Source organism: Enhydra lutris, unplaced genomic scaffold (assembly GCF_002288905.1).
Source record: "Enhydra lutris kenyoni isolate GAN:26980312 unplaced genomic scaffold, ASM228890v2 scaffoldscaffold52, whole genome shotgun sequence".
Taxonomy (NCBI): domain Eukaryota; kingdom Metazoa; phylum Chordata; class Mammalia; order Carnivora; family Mustelidae; genus Enhydra; species Enhydra lutris.
The window spans coordinates 1439656-1454116 of record NW_019154136.1 but is presented as its reverse complement, the minus strand read 5'-3'; the positions used below and the strand labels follow the sequence as shown (position 1 = coordinate 1454116).

Genomic DNA, 14461 nt, shown 5'->3' with positions numbered 1-14461 from the left:
GAAACTCATTTGGGCCCTAAGCGTCAATATTTTCCCAACTCCTTCTGCCACGGCACCATGAGATGTCCAACAATTATTTGCAGCTCTCTTTCCATTTTCGACCTCAGCCTCTGCATCCCTCGTAGCCCAAAAACAGTACCTGCACTTCTGAACTTTCTCCGTGTCAGTCCCCCTTTCTCTAGCCCCGTGCCAGCCTCTGGATTGCAGTTTCCCTGATGCCACTTCCAGCTTGGCTCCCAAGTCTCATCTGAGCGGCCTCTGACTTGATGACCGAGCTCAGACCTCACTCTAGGCCCAGGCCACAGCGAACTTGAGGGTGTGCACATGGCAGTGAGAGCGGCCGGAGAGTCCGTGTAACAGACTCAAGGAAGAAAGGAATTTTGTCTCTGCCTCGAACCACCATGTTTTCACCATGGATGGAGCAGGTGGGGAATGGACATTCTCATAATTTTTTTGCTCTTCTCCTTTAATTTCGATACCAGCCGAAGGGCAGAATTCGCCACTTCCAAATGTGCCCTTTTGGCGTTAGGTTTATTTTAGGCTGATTAATTTTTTAAGAAACAGCAGACACAGGACAGGCTCTGAAAATCTTAAAGTTACCCTTTTGGAAGAGACACTGACATTTATAAGGGAACTCTCATCTGCGAGGACTGCAAAGTGGGGTTCATGCCCTTCAGCAGAGGCGCAACCTGGTTTAACAGATAAGGGAGGAAGGTATCAAAACTTCTATTTATACTGATTTTTATTTAATAACAAAGATGAATTAAACATTAGAAATATGTACTCTTGAAATTGAGGCTCACTGTCTCCCTGAGACCACATCAGAGGATCCCTTATCGCGTGCAGCTCAGGCAGCAGGAGTACAAGGCCCAGCATATAGAAGGGTCAACCATGGCACCTTCTTCTCCCCCGCACTTTCGGGTTTTGGAGAGGCTTCCCAGATTGCTGGGTTTTGGCATGATCTACTTTTAATTAAACTAACATCCCCAAATGGATAAGCAGCTTTAAAATATTCCCACAAAACAAAAGAGAGCAAAACAAAACCCCACAGATTGTCAACGATACTAAAATTGCAAGCCTAATGGGGCGCCTGGGTGGCTCAGTGGGTTAAAGCCTCTGCCTTCGGCTCAGGTCATGATCCCAGGGTCCTGGGATCGAGACCCGCATCGGGCTCTCTGCTCAGCGGGGAGCCTGCTTCCTCCTCTCTCTCTGCCTGCCTCTCTGCCTACTTGTGATCTCTGTCTGTCAAATAAAAAATCTTTAAAAAAAAATAAAATAAAATTGCAAGCCTAAGACAACAATATGAATATAACAAAGAAGATCGTTCCCTCCTTCCTGGTACAGGCACTAATCAGATATGACACATTCAAGCACATTAGAATTACAATAAAGTTTTTCTGACGACAAACAGGTTGACAGTTAGTAAAACAGAATAAATTATATAACCCATTATTTTTTTTTTCTATGTAAGTAGGTTTCACGCCCAGCATGGAGCCCAGCACGGGGCTTGAACTCACAACCCTGAGATCAAGACCTGAGCTGAGCCACCCAGGTGCCCCTAACACATTATTTTGAATTTGTTATTTTACTGTTAGTTTATCTCTTTTTCTAGTTTATCTTTTTAAAATTCTGTATTTTAACATGTTTTCTCCCTTGTTTATGAACTTCTGTATAATAGCCACCCAAATTCAACAATTAACATTTCCTAGACTTTGTTCTTGGCAATCCAGTGTGTGTGGTATGTACGTGTGTGTGTGCATGCATGTGCACACACATTTGTTTGTTTTATTTTATTTTGTTGAACTCTGGAAAGTAAGGTGCAGATATCCTGAGTATTTCAGTGTGCATTCCCTAAGAACACAGACAGTCTTTTGCAGAGCCCCAATACCATTATCACACCTAACGAAATTAACAATGAATTCCTTAATATGATCTATGTATTAAAGAATATTACATAAGTAATATTATACATACATGCATAACATTACATAAGTAATATGTAATCACATTTCCCCCACTTTCAAAAAAAAGAAGTTACTACTTTTTTTTTTTTTAAAGATTTTATTTATTTATTTGACAGAGAGAGAGATCACAAGTAGGCAGGGAGGGAGGCAGAGAGAGAAGAGGAAGCAGGCTCCCCGCAGAGCAGAGCCCGATGTGGGGCTCGATCCCAGGACCCTGGGATCATGACCTGAGCCGAAGGCAGAGGCTTTAACCCTCTGAGCCACCCAGGCGCCCCAGAAGTTACTACTTTTTTAAAAAAATCCAGGATCAAATTAAGGCATATGCATTGCATTTGTTTGTTATATTTCTTTTCTTCCAGTCCTATCGAGATACAAGTGACACATAACATTGTATACGTTTAAGATGCATAATTCGCTGTATGTACATATTATGAAAAGGATTACTTGTTTTATCTCTTGTATTTCCTTTAAGGTGTTAACAGTAGCTCCCCTATATTCTTCTAAAAAATGATGCTGACTATTTTGATGAATCTAAGCAACTTATCTTGTAGAAGGTGCTAGAATTGGATTTGTCTGATTATTTCCTCATATATAGATTCAGGTTAAAAATTTGGGAAGATGACTGCATACGCAATGTTGTGTTCCTCCCATTGCATTTTATGAGGAGGCACATGATCTCAGATGGTCCCATTATCGGTGATGCTAAATTTAATCAAGGCCATATTATGAATTTCATGGGCCCTTGGCACTTTTACCTTCACGGGACCCTTTCTCCATAAAAAAAATTAATAGCTATATTTTATAATTGTCTCAGCATAAAGATAAATATAATCCAAGATGGATTATATTCATCTTTTTTTCTTTTACTTCCAAAAGAAATTGAAACACTTTCCTAAACCCCTAAAAGTATCGTGGGCCATAGGCCTTGTGCCTACTCTAACTAGTAGAGAAGTTCACCCAGGGTTTGGCCACCTAGTGAAAGGAGTGACTTCTGGATCTCCCCAACATAAAGGTACATTTTCCTCTTTGCAATTAGCTAGTAGTCTATGGGGAGACTCTTTGAGTCTATGTGAATATCCTGTTCCCCTAAAACCTCTCCTTCAGTGGTTTTATCATTTTTGCCAGAATCAGTTATTACATTGAAGACTACAGTTATCATCTCCTGTGGAGGGATGAGAATACTGAAGTGCAGAGTCTATGATTTGTCCAAGACCGTAAATCTACTTGGTAGTATCACCATTAGGAACCAGATCTCTGCTCCCAAGTCCACATTAGAGGCCAGAGAGAACCAGAGTATATCAAGAAGGAGTGAAAAAAGAGCATTGGAGCTCTTTGGCCTGGAGAGAACAGAAAAGGATAACTATAATGTGTTATACACTTAAAGATAATGGTTGGCTGTGCACCAAGGACCAGCACGTTCTGCACTGGCAGAGTAATAGCTCAAAGGGAGATAAGATGCCATTGCTCTGGATTATGGTCATTTTACAAGTCAGCTAATAATCACCTCACATTTCTTCAGCAGACTTCCTGACGTTATTCTCAGGATAAAATAAAGCTGATGTTTAACAGCCTCATCAAATCTGATTAGGTGTTGGGATTCTAATTTAAATGCTAACAATGTGCCAATGACCTAGACCATTTGGTTCCTTTACTTTTCTCTTCCCCTCAGTCCGCTCCTCAGGAGATTTTAAAATATTGTTGTTCAACAATTCCTACAGACTTCAGTAGGTAATTATGGACAAAGGAGGGCTGAAATGCAGCATTCTTAAAAATAAACACACTGCCCATATTTGAATAAAAGACATATGCTTCTGTGGGCAAAGGTTTCTAACCCTGGATGTGGGAGTCCACTTCTGCTACTTGCCAAAAATCTCTTTGAGATTTTAATCTTATGACACGGAAAGTTTCTGACCTTTCTGATGTTTGCATAAGAAAAATGAAGCACAGATGTTTTTAGGAGTGGAAGCAACTGTCTCAAGCCCCATGGTATCAGAGGAGTGAATCTGTCAGTCTGTAGAAGAATGATTCTTACTCAATATGTAAAAGTGAATCTACTCTTATTTTTGAGAAGTTGGGAATAAGAGACACACCTGCAAGTCACAGATTATTAATTAATTAGCAATATGCACTGAGCCTCTACTTTGAATTAAATGGTACGTAGAACAAGGAACCTGGAGCATTTTTAGTGACAGAAGAAGAGGAACAGATGTTTAAGTTTCTAAGCTCAGGACATTTATTAGGAAGTCAGGTAGAAAAGACATACCCATGGAAAGCTAGCAGAGAATTTAAGATGGTGCCTAGTAAACATAAAATGAAAAAAAAATCAATAATCCTGTCATAAAATTAAACAGGTTAGGAGAAAGAACAGGAATTATGGAAGCCTAGATTGGGCAGCAAAAGCTTCATCAAGATGGTACTTATCAGCTGGAATCTGGAAGGATAGGATTCTGATGAATGAAGACTCCGGGACTGGGCAGAAAGAAAGGAGGAAGGCAGGAGAGTGACGGACAATTTAGGAACAGACTATAGACTAGTTCATCTCTTGGGTACAATTAAGGTTGATAGCTCATTCTTTCAGAGGGCAGCAAGTGGGGGATAATGCATGCAAAATGATGCTGGAAATAAATCTGATGATAACTTTAAATGTCCATCATGTCTAACTGTTCTAGATAAGGCTCTTGCATTGACAAAGAACAGAGGCCACTCGAACTAACTCAAGTGAAAAGGAAATGGTAGAGTTTAAGACTGTAACAGGAGACCTCTTGTACATTCATAAGCAGTTCATGGGCCAGGAACCAGGGGTCCTCCATTTGACTTAGAGCCACATCGTCTCAGCTTCTTTTTTCTTTTCTTTTTGGGGAGGAGGGGGAGGAGCAGAGTGAGAGGGAGGGAGAATGTCTCAGACGGACTCCACGCTGAGTGCAGAGCCCAACACAGGACTCAATCTCACAATCCTGAGATCATGACCTGAGCCGAAACCAAAAGTCAAACGCTCAACTGACTGTGCCACCCAGGTGCCCCTTGGGAGAGAAAGAATCTTAAGCAGACTCCACACTCAGCGAGGAGCCTTATTTGGGGCTCAACCTCACAACCCTGAGATCATGTCCTGAGTCGAAATCAAGAGTTGGACGCTTAACCGACTGAGCCACCTAGGCGCCCCATCAGCTTCTTTCAAGTGTGCCTCATTCTTTCTCTCTCAATCTACCTACTCTGCTTATTATCTTGCACATGGTTAAAATATGCCCACTCCCTTTCTTGACATCAAAATCTTTTATTTCCAGCATCTGTTATTGACTAACTACATCCTCTCTCTCTTTTTTTTTTCTTTCCTTTTTTTTTTTTTTTTTTTTTCAGTTTAAATGCTTAAGAGAAAGAGAGGCTCTTTAGTAGCTGGTCAGGCAGTTCACTGGCTGGTTTAGATGAAGTATCCACCCCAGTCCAACCAGCCATCACTCCTAAATAAGAACCACCACCCCCACCCCCACCCCCGCCCCCACCCCAGTGGTGTCTCCCTGCATTGGGCGCTCTGGGGAGAGCTATCTAAACCAGAAGAAGAAACAGACTGACATGTCCCATGCTCTATAGAACCATAAGACTTCCAGGGAACCTTTGGTGTGTTCCATACCCATTTGGGAAACTTCTGGTTTGTTTCTCCGCTTCTAAGAAGGATTTACCTGGAGCTTTCTTCTGAAAGAGCTATGATATCCTGAAAGGAGTTGGTCCTCAACTGAATGCTCACTTCTGAAAGTGAGCCTCAGTTTGTCACGTGGACAATGGGGATCATGGCACCCATCTGTTGTCTGAAACATAAATGAGATAATGTGGATGCTATTCTCTGCTTGGCATAAAGCAAGAGCTTAGTAAATGAGATTTATTTAATTACTTTTGATATTTTATGAATATGCCATTAACAGAAAATTGCAGTGCATTTTTACTTGCTTTTTAATTGCACAAGTGATACAGAAATGTATCTGGATATTTAAAAGCAATTCCTAGACACTATATTATTTCACTGTAAATATATTCATGGTAATATTTTAGGGTGTGCTTTTTACAAATAATGTCTTTTTTTAATTAAGATGTTATTTATTTATTTGACAGACAGAGATCACAAGTAGGCAGAGAGGCAGGAAGGGAGAGAGAGGGGGAAGCAGGCTCCCTGCTGAGCAGAGAGCCCGATGCGGGGCTCCATCCCAGGACCCTGAGATCATGACCTAAGCCGAAGGCAGAGGCTTAACCCACTGAGCCACCCAGGCATCCCAACAAATAATGTCTTTTTAAAAAACACAGAAGCACAATACCATTATCACACCCAGTACATTAAAAATAACTTTTTGATATTACCAGTAGTAAATCTATATTTGATTTTCTTCAATAATCTCAAAGATATCTTTTTATATGGTTGTTTGGTTTGAATCAAATCCAACAGGAGCCTACACATTGCACTTAATATGTATTACACATCCCAGTAGGTCTATAAACATCCTCCTTCCTTTTTTTTTTTTTTTTTAAGATTTTATTTATTTATTTGACAGAGATCACAAGTAGGCAGAGAGGCAGGCAGAGAGAGAGGCAGAGAGAGAGGGGGAAGCAGGCTCCCTGTGAGCAGAGAGCCCGATGTGGGACTCAATCCCAGAACCCTGAGATCATGACCTGAGCTGAAGGCAGAGGCTTAACCCACTGAGCCACCCAGGTGCCCCTCCTCCTTCCTTTTTAAAAATTCTTTTTCTCCTTTTTTATGCCATATATTTGTTGGGGGAAAAAATGGAGTCATTTCTGTAGAATTTTCCAGTTTGGGATTTGACTGTATCTTCATCATTTTTTTTTAAAGATTTTTTTATTTATTCATTTGACAGATAGAGATCACAGGTAGGCAGAGAGACAGGCAGAGAGAGAGGAGGAAGCAGGCTCCCCGCTGAGCAGAGAGCCCGATGCGGGGCTCGATCCCAGGACCCTGGGATCATGACCTGAGCCGAAGGCAGAGGCTTTAACCCACTGAGCCACCCAGGCGCCCCTGTATCTTCATCATTTAGCAGATTCTTTTATCCCCACATTTTCTGAAAACTGGTACACAGCTATAGAGGCTTATTTAGATTCAAATTATTTTTCTGGCAAAACTAGAAAAGTAATGTTCTTATACTATCTTTTTTTTTTTTAAAGAATTTTTATTTATTTTTTTTTTGGACAGAGAGAGCAAGCGAGCACAAGCAGGTGGAGTAGTAAGTAAAGGGAGAGGGAGAGGCAGGCTCCCCACAGAGCAAGGAGCCAGATGTGGGGCCCATCCCAGGACCCTGGGATCATGATCTGAGCCAAAGGCAGACACTTAACAACTGAGCCACCCAGGCATCCCTATACCATCTTTTATGTTTTAAAAGTTGTGAATTTGAAATAGCAGCTCAACAGTTCCCATGGCATTTGCACTTGGGAGTACAAGATTCCCAAGGGAAAAGGAGGTAAGCCATTCACTCTGGTTTCTGCCTCATGCAGAAGTGAGTCACTCATGCAGAAGTCAATCACCTTCACTTGGAGACTTAATAGTACTTATGACTGCTTTCTGCCAGAAAATGCAGATAGAAGTCGTAATTACTACTTTATCTATAATTGATCTATCAGAGATAGCTTTAGTCGTATACATCTTTGGCTGAAGATGTTGACATACCTTTAATTAAAGATAAATTCCTTGCCTACATTCTAAACTAGGAACACAAATGTTTGAGATGACTAGCGAGTAGAGAAAGTGCCAAAAGAAAATAAAACTTCCTCTGAAATTTTTATGTTTTTCTGTAATTGTTTTAGATGAACTAATACAGGAGCACCTGGGTGGCTCAGTTGGTTAAGCAACTGCCTTCGGCTCCGGTCACGATCCTGGAGTTCCAGAATCCAGTCCGGCATTAGGCTCCCTGCTCAGCAGGGAGTCTGCTTCTCCCTCTGACCCTCCCCCGTCTCAGGCTCTCTCTCTCATTCTCTTTCAAAATAATAAATAACATCTTTTTAAAAATGAACTAATATAGTCTGTGAATGGAAAAAGCAAACTGAGGTACACTGAAGCAGGACTATAGTATTGTTTGGGAGTGCTGGGGGTACCCATGAAATAAGAGCCCTCTCTTCTCTACCTGAGCTGGGAACAGAGAGCTAGATAAAGAAATCGAGAACAATACAAATAATTGCTTCTATGCCTGATAAATCTATTTGGAGACTGTGACTTAGGTCCACAACAATAATGAATTGCAAACACCTGATCTCCTATATTCCATGTGCCACTCCCCTAGTCAGGGACAATTAGACAACCATAGGCCTCTCTGAGCCCAGTGTATAGGCCACGTTATTTTTCTCAAACTAACCTCTTAATAACTCACTCCCCGTTCCCTGGAGGGAGGCAGAGAGAGTGAGGAATCAGGATGCAGCAAAGAGTGGTAACCCAATGGAAGTTTAATCAACACAGAAGCAAGTAGAAACAAGTGTTCCCCCATCACTAAAGTCCATCACATAAAAGAGTATCAGTGGTAGAACCAGTTTTAACACAAGCTACCCATTAGGCTGGTATAGGGTGACCAGCTGTCCTGGTTTGCCGGGACTGAGAGATTTCCCAAGATGTAGGACTTTCAGTGCTAAACTTGGGAAATTTCCAGGCAAATTAAGGTGGTTGGTCACTTTCCCTGGTGTAGACCTTGTCATGTCTGCATCAGAGTCTGAAAGCTCTCTACCATCCAATATTACTTCCTTCCCTTTGCCTTTCACGGGTATTACTCCCCAATAAATTTTTGTCCCCCTGGTTCCATCTCAGTGTCTGCTTCCCTGAGCACTCAGTTTAAAACGGGGCACATAGAGCACAGAACCCAGGAGGGACCTAAATACTCCAAGAGAAGATGAGACTGAAAGGAGAGCAGGGGAAGATTAATTTGACAATTACAGTGATGCTCCTGGTATAAGTTTTTCCATGGGCTGTTTGTTCTGCACCCTTTGAAAAAGCGAAGAGGTATATGTAAATACTCAGTGACTTCAGGTTTCCTAAACTGCATTTGAATACTCAAAATGAAGGCTTTGCTGAAAACCAAACACAAACAAAACCCCCCAACCTTCTTGCCCCTGTGTCCTTCTTTATATTTTTAAAAGATTTTTATTTACTTATTTTAGAGAGAAAGAGTGCTAGCAGGGGCAGAGCATAAGGACAGGAGAGGGGTCTCAAGCGGACTCCGTGCTGAGGGTAGAAACTGACTCAGGGTTTGATCCCTTGACTCTGAGATCATGACCTGAGCCAAAACCAAGGGTCAGATGCTTAACCCACTGAGCCACCCAGGTGCCCGGTGCCTGCTGTGTCCTTCGTTAAACATGCTTGTTACTAATTTCTATGATTTAAGAAGAGAAATGAAAGGAGTGAGGCATCTGGGTGGCTCATTCGGTTAAGCCTCTGCCTTCGGCTCAGGTCATGATCCTGGGGTCTGGGGATCGAGCCCCGCATCGGGCTCCCTGCTGCTTGTGCGCACACTCTCTCTTACAAATAAATAACACCTTAAAAAAAAAAAAAGAAAAGAAAAGGAGCTTCAGCTTTCCTGAGAAGCATTCTTAAACTCAGGAGGGACTGTGGGAAGAAACGGGAACACATCCTTCAGAGCCAGGACTAGGATAAGGAGAGCAAGGTACTCGGGTATAACATTAAAGGAGGCACTCGCTGTCGCGGTTGTATGAATACAGAGTCAGCATTTGCGTGAACTTGAGAGCGAGCACACCCTTAAATGCTGCGCCCAGCTGCCTGGCTGGCCTCACCCTAGTCCCAGCCCCGGCATCCACAATAATATTAGGTAACTGATACATGACGTTGGCTCTTTTCTGCCCCAGGTACAAAGCCATCGTCCGACCAATGGATATCCAGGCCTCTCACGCTCTGATGAAGATCTGCCTCAAAGCCGCATTGATCTGGATTATCTCCATGCTTCTGGCCATCCCGGAGGCTGTGTTTTCTGATCTACATCCCTTCCATGAGGAAAGCACCAACCAGACCTTCATTAGCTGTGCCCCATACCCACACTCTAATGAGCTGCACCCCAAAATTCACTCCATGGCTTCCTTCCTGGTCTTCTACATCATCCCACTGTCGATTATCTCTGTCTACTACTACTTCATTGCTAGAAATCTGATCCAGAGTGCTTACAATCTGCCTGTGGAAGGGAATATACATGTCAAGAAGCAGGTGAGTGTTTAGGATTGATTCACTTCCTCTTCAGGGCTTTGGTCCCCTTTGCACTCCACGGACAACCACATTATTTAGGTGGTCACGTCACCTGATTCTGTAATTAGAGGAGGTGGGTGATGGTAAATGGAAACTCCTAGTCACAGAAGCCCAGGAATTCAGGCGTTCTTTATAATCTTGTTTTCTTACTAAAGACCTAAGCTAGGGAGGTGTTGAGACTCTGGAAGAGTTGAAGTGTGGGCTTCTTTTTGAGAAACAACTGAATAAATATGGTTAACAAAATAAAATATTGAGACTCCTAGGGATGTGACTTCTTTAAACTCCAGTCAAGTTCTTTGGATAGGAAGACGGTTACCACAAGGGGACAAAGCAGAGGGAACAGGAAAATGAGGCTGGTTGAAGAAACAGAAGTAGTTTGATTAAGACAGGCTCACATCGATTTGGGTTCAAATCCAAACTTAATGACTAACTTGCTTACACACTCTGATATAGGGTGATATAGGGTGATATATCCTATGATATAGGGTGATAACCCCTGGATTGTGAGGCTGTGTGACCTGGAGCACAGAATGCAGAATGCCCTCCATACATGTTAGACTCCGTCCCCATTCCCCGTAACACCGCATGATGTCAGACTTGAGGTATGACTAGCAGAAACCCGGGGCTCCGGCTTTCTCTACTGTGTCAGTTCTTGCTTTCTCGTCAAAACGTAGATCATGGGGTATTTATGAGAGAAAAAGCAGAAAGACTCCCCATCCGTTCAAATGTACAGCTGACTCAGTTGGTGGCTTTACCCTTTAAAGTACCCCTCTTTTTTTCCCCCTCCATTATGAGGAGAGAGTGGCAGTTCTCAGTGAAACTGTCTCTACATTCGAAAGACCTCTCAATAGTGAACGTCCATTGTACCTCAAATGCTTAAACGAGAAAGATGTTTTCCCTTGTAGTAATTAGCAGAGGGTGCTGGGAACAAAAAGTTCTAAGAACCCTCCTGTATCGTATAGCCCAGAAATAACTTGAAATTAAAAAATAATAATAATAGGAAAAAAATAATAATACGAAGTTATTTTGGCTTGGCCAATGAGAAAGAACAAAGCTGGCTGCTTTTTTGAGCATCAGAGGAAATAAGAAATGATTAACTGTGGAGCCAATAAAGACATGAAGTCATGTGGCTGATAAACTGTACCAGGGCTCTCCTGAGGAAAAAGAGGTCACTTACTAAAATTTCATTGTGCAATCCATTCAAGCATGTAATCAACTTTGTTTAAAGATCTGTTCTCAGTGGCACATTCTAACTATATTCCACTTCATGGGTTTCTACTTCCTGGCTTTTCCATCTCTGTGTTTCTGACTTTCCCCCCTTTTCTCCATCTGTTTCTGTTGCTTTTCTCTCGTTTTACCGGATTTTCTCCTGTCCTCTTTCTCCCACTGAACTCTTTTTCTGTGGCTTTCTATTCCCCCGATTCTTTTTCCCTATTTTTTTCTGTCTGCATCTTTGTCTCTCTGCATTCATCCCACACTGTCCCTCGGTCCCTCTGTCTCCGTGTGTGTGACTGTCTCCTTAGATTGAATCCCGGAAGCGCCTCGCCAAAACAGTGCTGGTGTTCGTGGGCCTCTTTGCCTTCTGCTGGCTCCCCAACCACATCATCTACCTGTACCGCTCCTACCACTACTCTGAGGTGGACACCTCCATGCTCCACTTCATCACCAGCATCTGCGCCCGCCTCCTGGCCTTCACCAACTCCTGTGTGAACCCTTTCGCCCTCTACATGCTGAGCAAGAGTTTCAGGAAACAATTCAACACCCAGCTCCTCTGCTGTCGGCCTGGCCTGATGACCCGCTCTCACAGCACTGGCAGAAGTACCACGTGCATGACCTCCTTCAAGAGCACCAACCCCTCTGTGGCCACCTTCAGCCTCATCAACGGAAACATCTGTCATGAAGGGTACGTCTAGGCTGATCCTTGACCCTGGCACCCGGGGGCCCCGCTTTTGCTTTATGGCTAGTAACAACATCTGTTGTTGTCTCTATACCCTCCAAAGACCCTTCGAAAGGCTATGAATTTGTAGGCAAGTTGCAGAGAAGCTCAAATGGATTGCTGTGGTGTTTGAAAGGCCCATCAAGGCTTATATTTTCCATTTCAACTTCTGAATGTTCTTCTGATGTTGAGCCAACTGTCCCTTTTTAGAAAAGGGAATAAGAAATTATCTTTTTTTTTTTTAAAGATTTTATTTATTTATTTGACAGAGAGAGATCACAAGTAGGCAGAGAGGCAGGCAGAGAGAGAGAGGAGGAAGCAGGCTCTCTGCAGAGCAGAGAGCCCGATGTGGGGCTCGATCCCAGGACCCTGGGATCATGACCTGAGCCGAAGGCAGAGGCTTTAACCCACTGAGCCACCCAGGCGCCTGAGAAATTATTATCTTAAGCATCAAGCCCTGATATACAAGTATGGCCAATTAAGTCATAGAAACTATATGAACCACCAGATTTATATAGCAGAACAATTATGTATTAAATGTTCACTTTTAGGGGCACCTGGGTGGCTCAGTGGGTTAAAGCCTCTGCCTTCGGCTCAGGTCATGATCCCAGGGTCCTGGGATTGAGCCCCACATCGGGCTCTCTGCTCAGTGGGGAGCCTGCTTCCCTTCCTCTCTCTCTCTGCCTGCCTCTCTGCCTACTTGTGATCTCTGTTGGAAAAAAAAAAAATGTTCACTTTTAAAAGTGAAGTGAAAGACTTCACCTTATCGTTTCTTGAAGCAGAAACTAGTGCTTTAAAAATATGATTTGAGTAATTTTTCAGGAATATTTATAATCACAAAGCAAGGAACTGTTTTTTACACACCTAACATGAAAGCCAACCCTGTGAAAAAGTCCCGTGTAGGAGGGACCATTCCCAAACTGGTAACACTGGAAGCCAGTTTAAAACAAATCCCTGAGTGTTGACTGTTTTTAAAAGATGTTACTGGGGACATCGGAGAAACACTCAACACATCGTTTTAAGGCAAAAACACAACCAAACACATAGACACATATACCAAGATCCACACGAGGCTATGGATTGGTATCTCAGACTCTGAATTCTAACTCAGAGCCATGGTATAGTTAGTTCTACCATAAAAGAGAAGTCCTTGTGGGGAAGAATTTGGTCATGCTTTCAATGCATCATTTACAAGTACATGGTACTTGGTACAACAGGTTTTACTTTACCGAAGCAGTAATTTCTTATGTAAAAAAAAAGGGGGGGGATCACATCTCAGTGGAAACAGAAACATGTTTACATTTAACATATGCTTACCTAAAATCTGTGGGAGGAAATGAATAAATGTATGTAATATATAGTTCTGTTTGAATATGTCTAAGTAATTTACAGAGGGCTTAGCTTTCAGAAAGAGTCATAAAACACTACAGCTACATTAAGTTTCTAGTTAAGAGGAGCATTTATGAAAAGGTCATGTGCAGAAAAATACTGGACTGAAATCTTATTATTTTTCTGAGCAAAGAGATTTGACAATCTTACTTTGGAAACCCTGAACCAAGTTTTTCTTGACTCCAGGAAAGGGCTGATTCTGACAGATGGCAAACATGTTAACCCACATTCTGCAAAATGTGCCCTAAGGTGTATCCCTCACATCCAAAGATGATTTTAGTTCTGGTTTTCTCTGTCCAAGTGAGAAGGAACTGTCAGTTGGAGTGAGACCTCTTCACTTCTGTACCCACCTGCTTTCCTGGTACTCCATAACAACACTGGACAGTTTGAAAAGAACCAAGATTCTTAGCTAGGCATCCCAACTCTGTCTCTAGCTATGAGTTTACCTATCAGTTTCCCTGTTCTCGACTCATGTTTTCATCTCTAGCAGGAGAGGTCAGTATTAAGGCCCCTCTGTTGCCAACATCCTTGGGTCTTGTTGTTGTTTCTAGCTCTGTCTCTAAAGCCTTTTATACAGCCCTCCCGCTCACACCTGCCCGGCTTCTGCTACCTTTGCAACAACTCCTCTTGGGAAATCCTTCAACCCGCATGCTACAGTCCTGTTTCCGTTAGTGGAACGGAAGGAGACCGACTATTCCGTCACTTCCAGGAGCTCACTGGAACCATTTGTGTGAAAAATCTCCCATTAGCTTATTACATTTTGGAATTAAAGCTGAAAGACACATAAGAAAACATATTGGTCGATCTCCTCATTGCACAAAGGGTCGTCTTCCCGCTCACCTCCAACCTCCGTGCCCCCTTCATCGTAAACGAACGCTCCACGATTTTACCCTTGGATTTCTTCAAAACTCTTGAGTATGAAGCCAAGGTCCATAGATTCGTACC

The 14461-nt window shown here is 42.6% G+C and overlaps 1 protein-coding gene across 1 annotated transcript in view; it reads left to right on the top strand.

Moving 5' to 3' along the window:
- Positions 1-12104, top strand: part of LOC111157191 (gastrin releasing peptide receptor) — a 29952-nt gene extending 17848 nt beyond the window's left edge. The window contains exons 2-3 of the mRNA XM_022518480.1: positions 9801-10152; positions 11715-12104. Of these exons, the coding sequence (XP_022374188.1) occupies positions 9801-10152; positions 11715-12104 (742 nt within the window). The remainder of the gene's footprint in view (positions 1-9800; positions 10153-11714) is intronic.
- The last annotated feature ends 2357 nt before the right edge of the window (positions 12105-14461 follow it).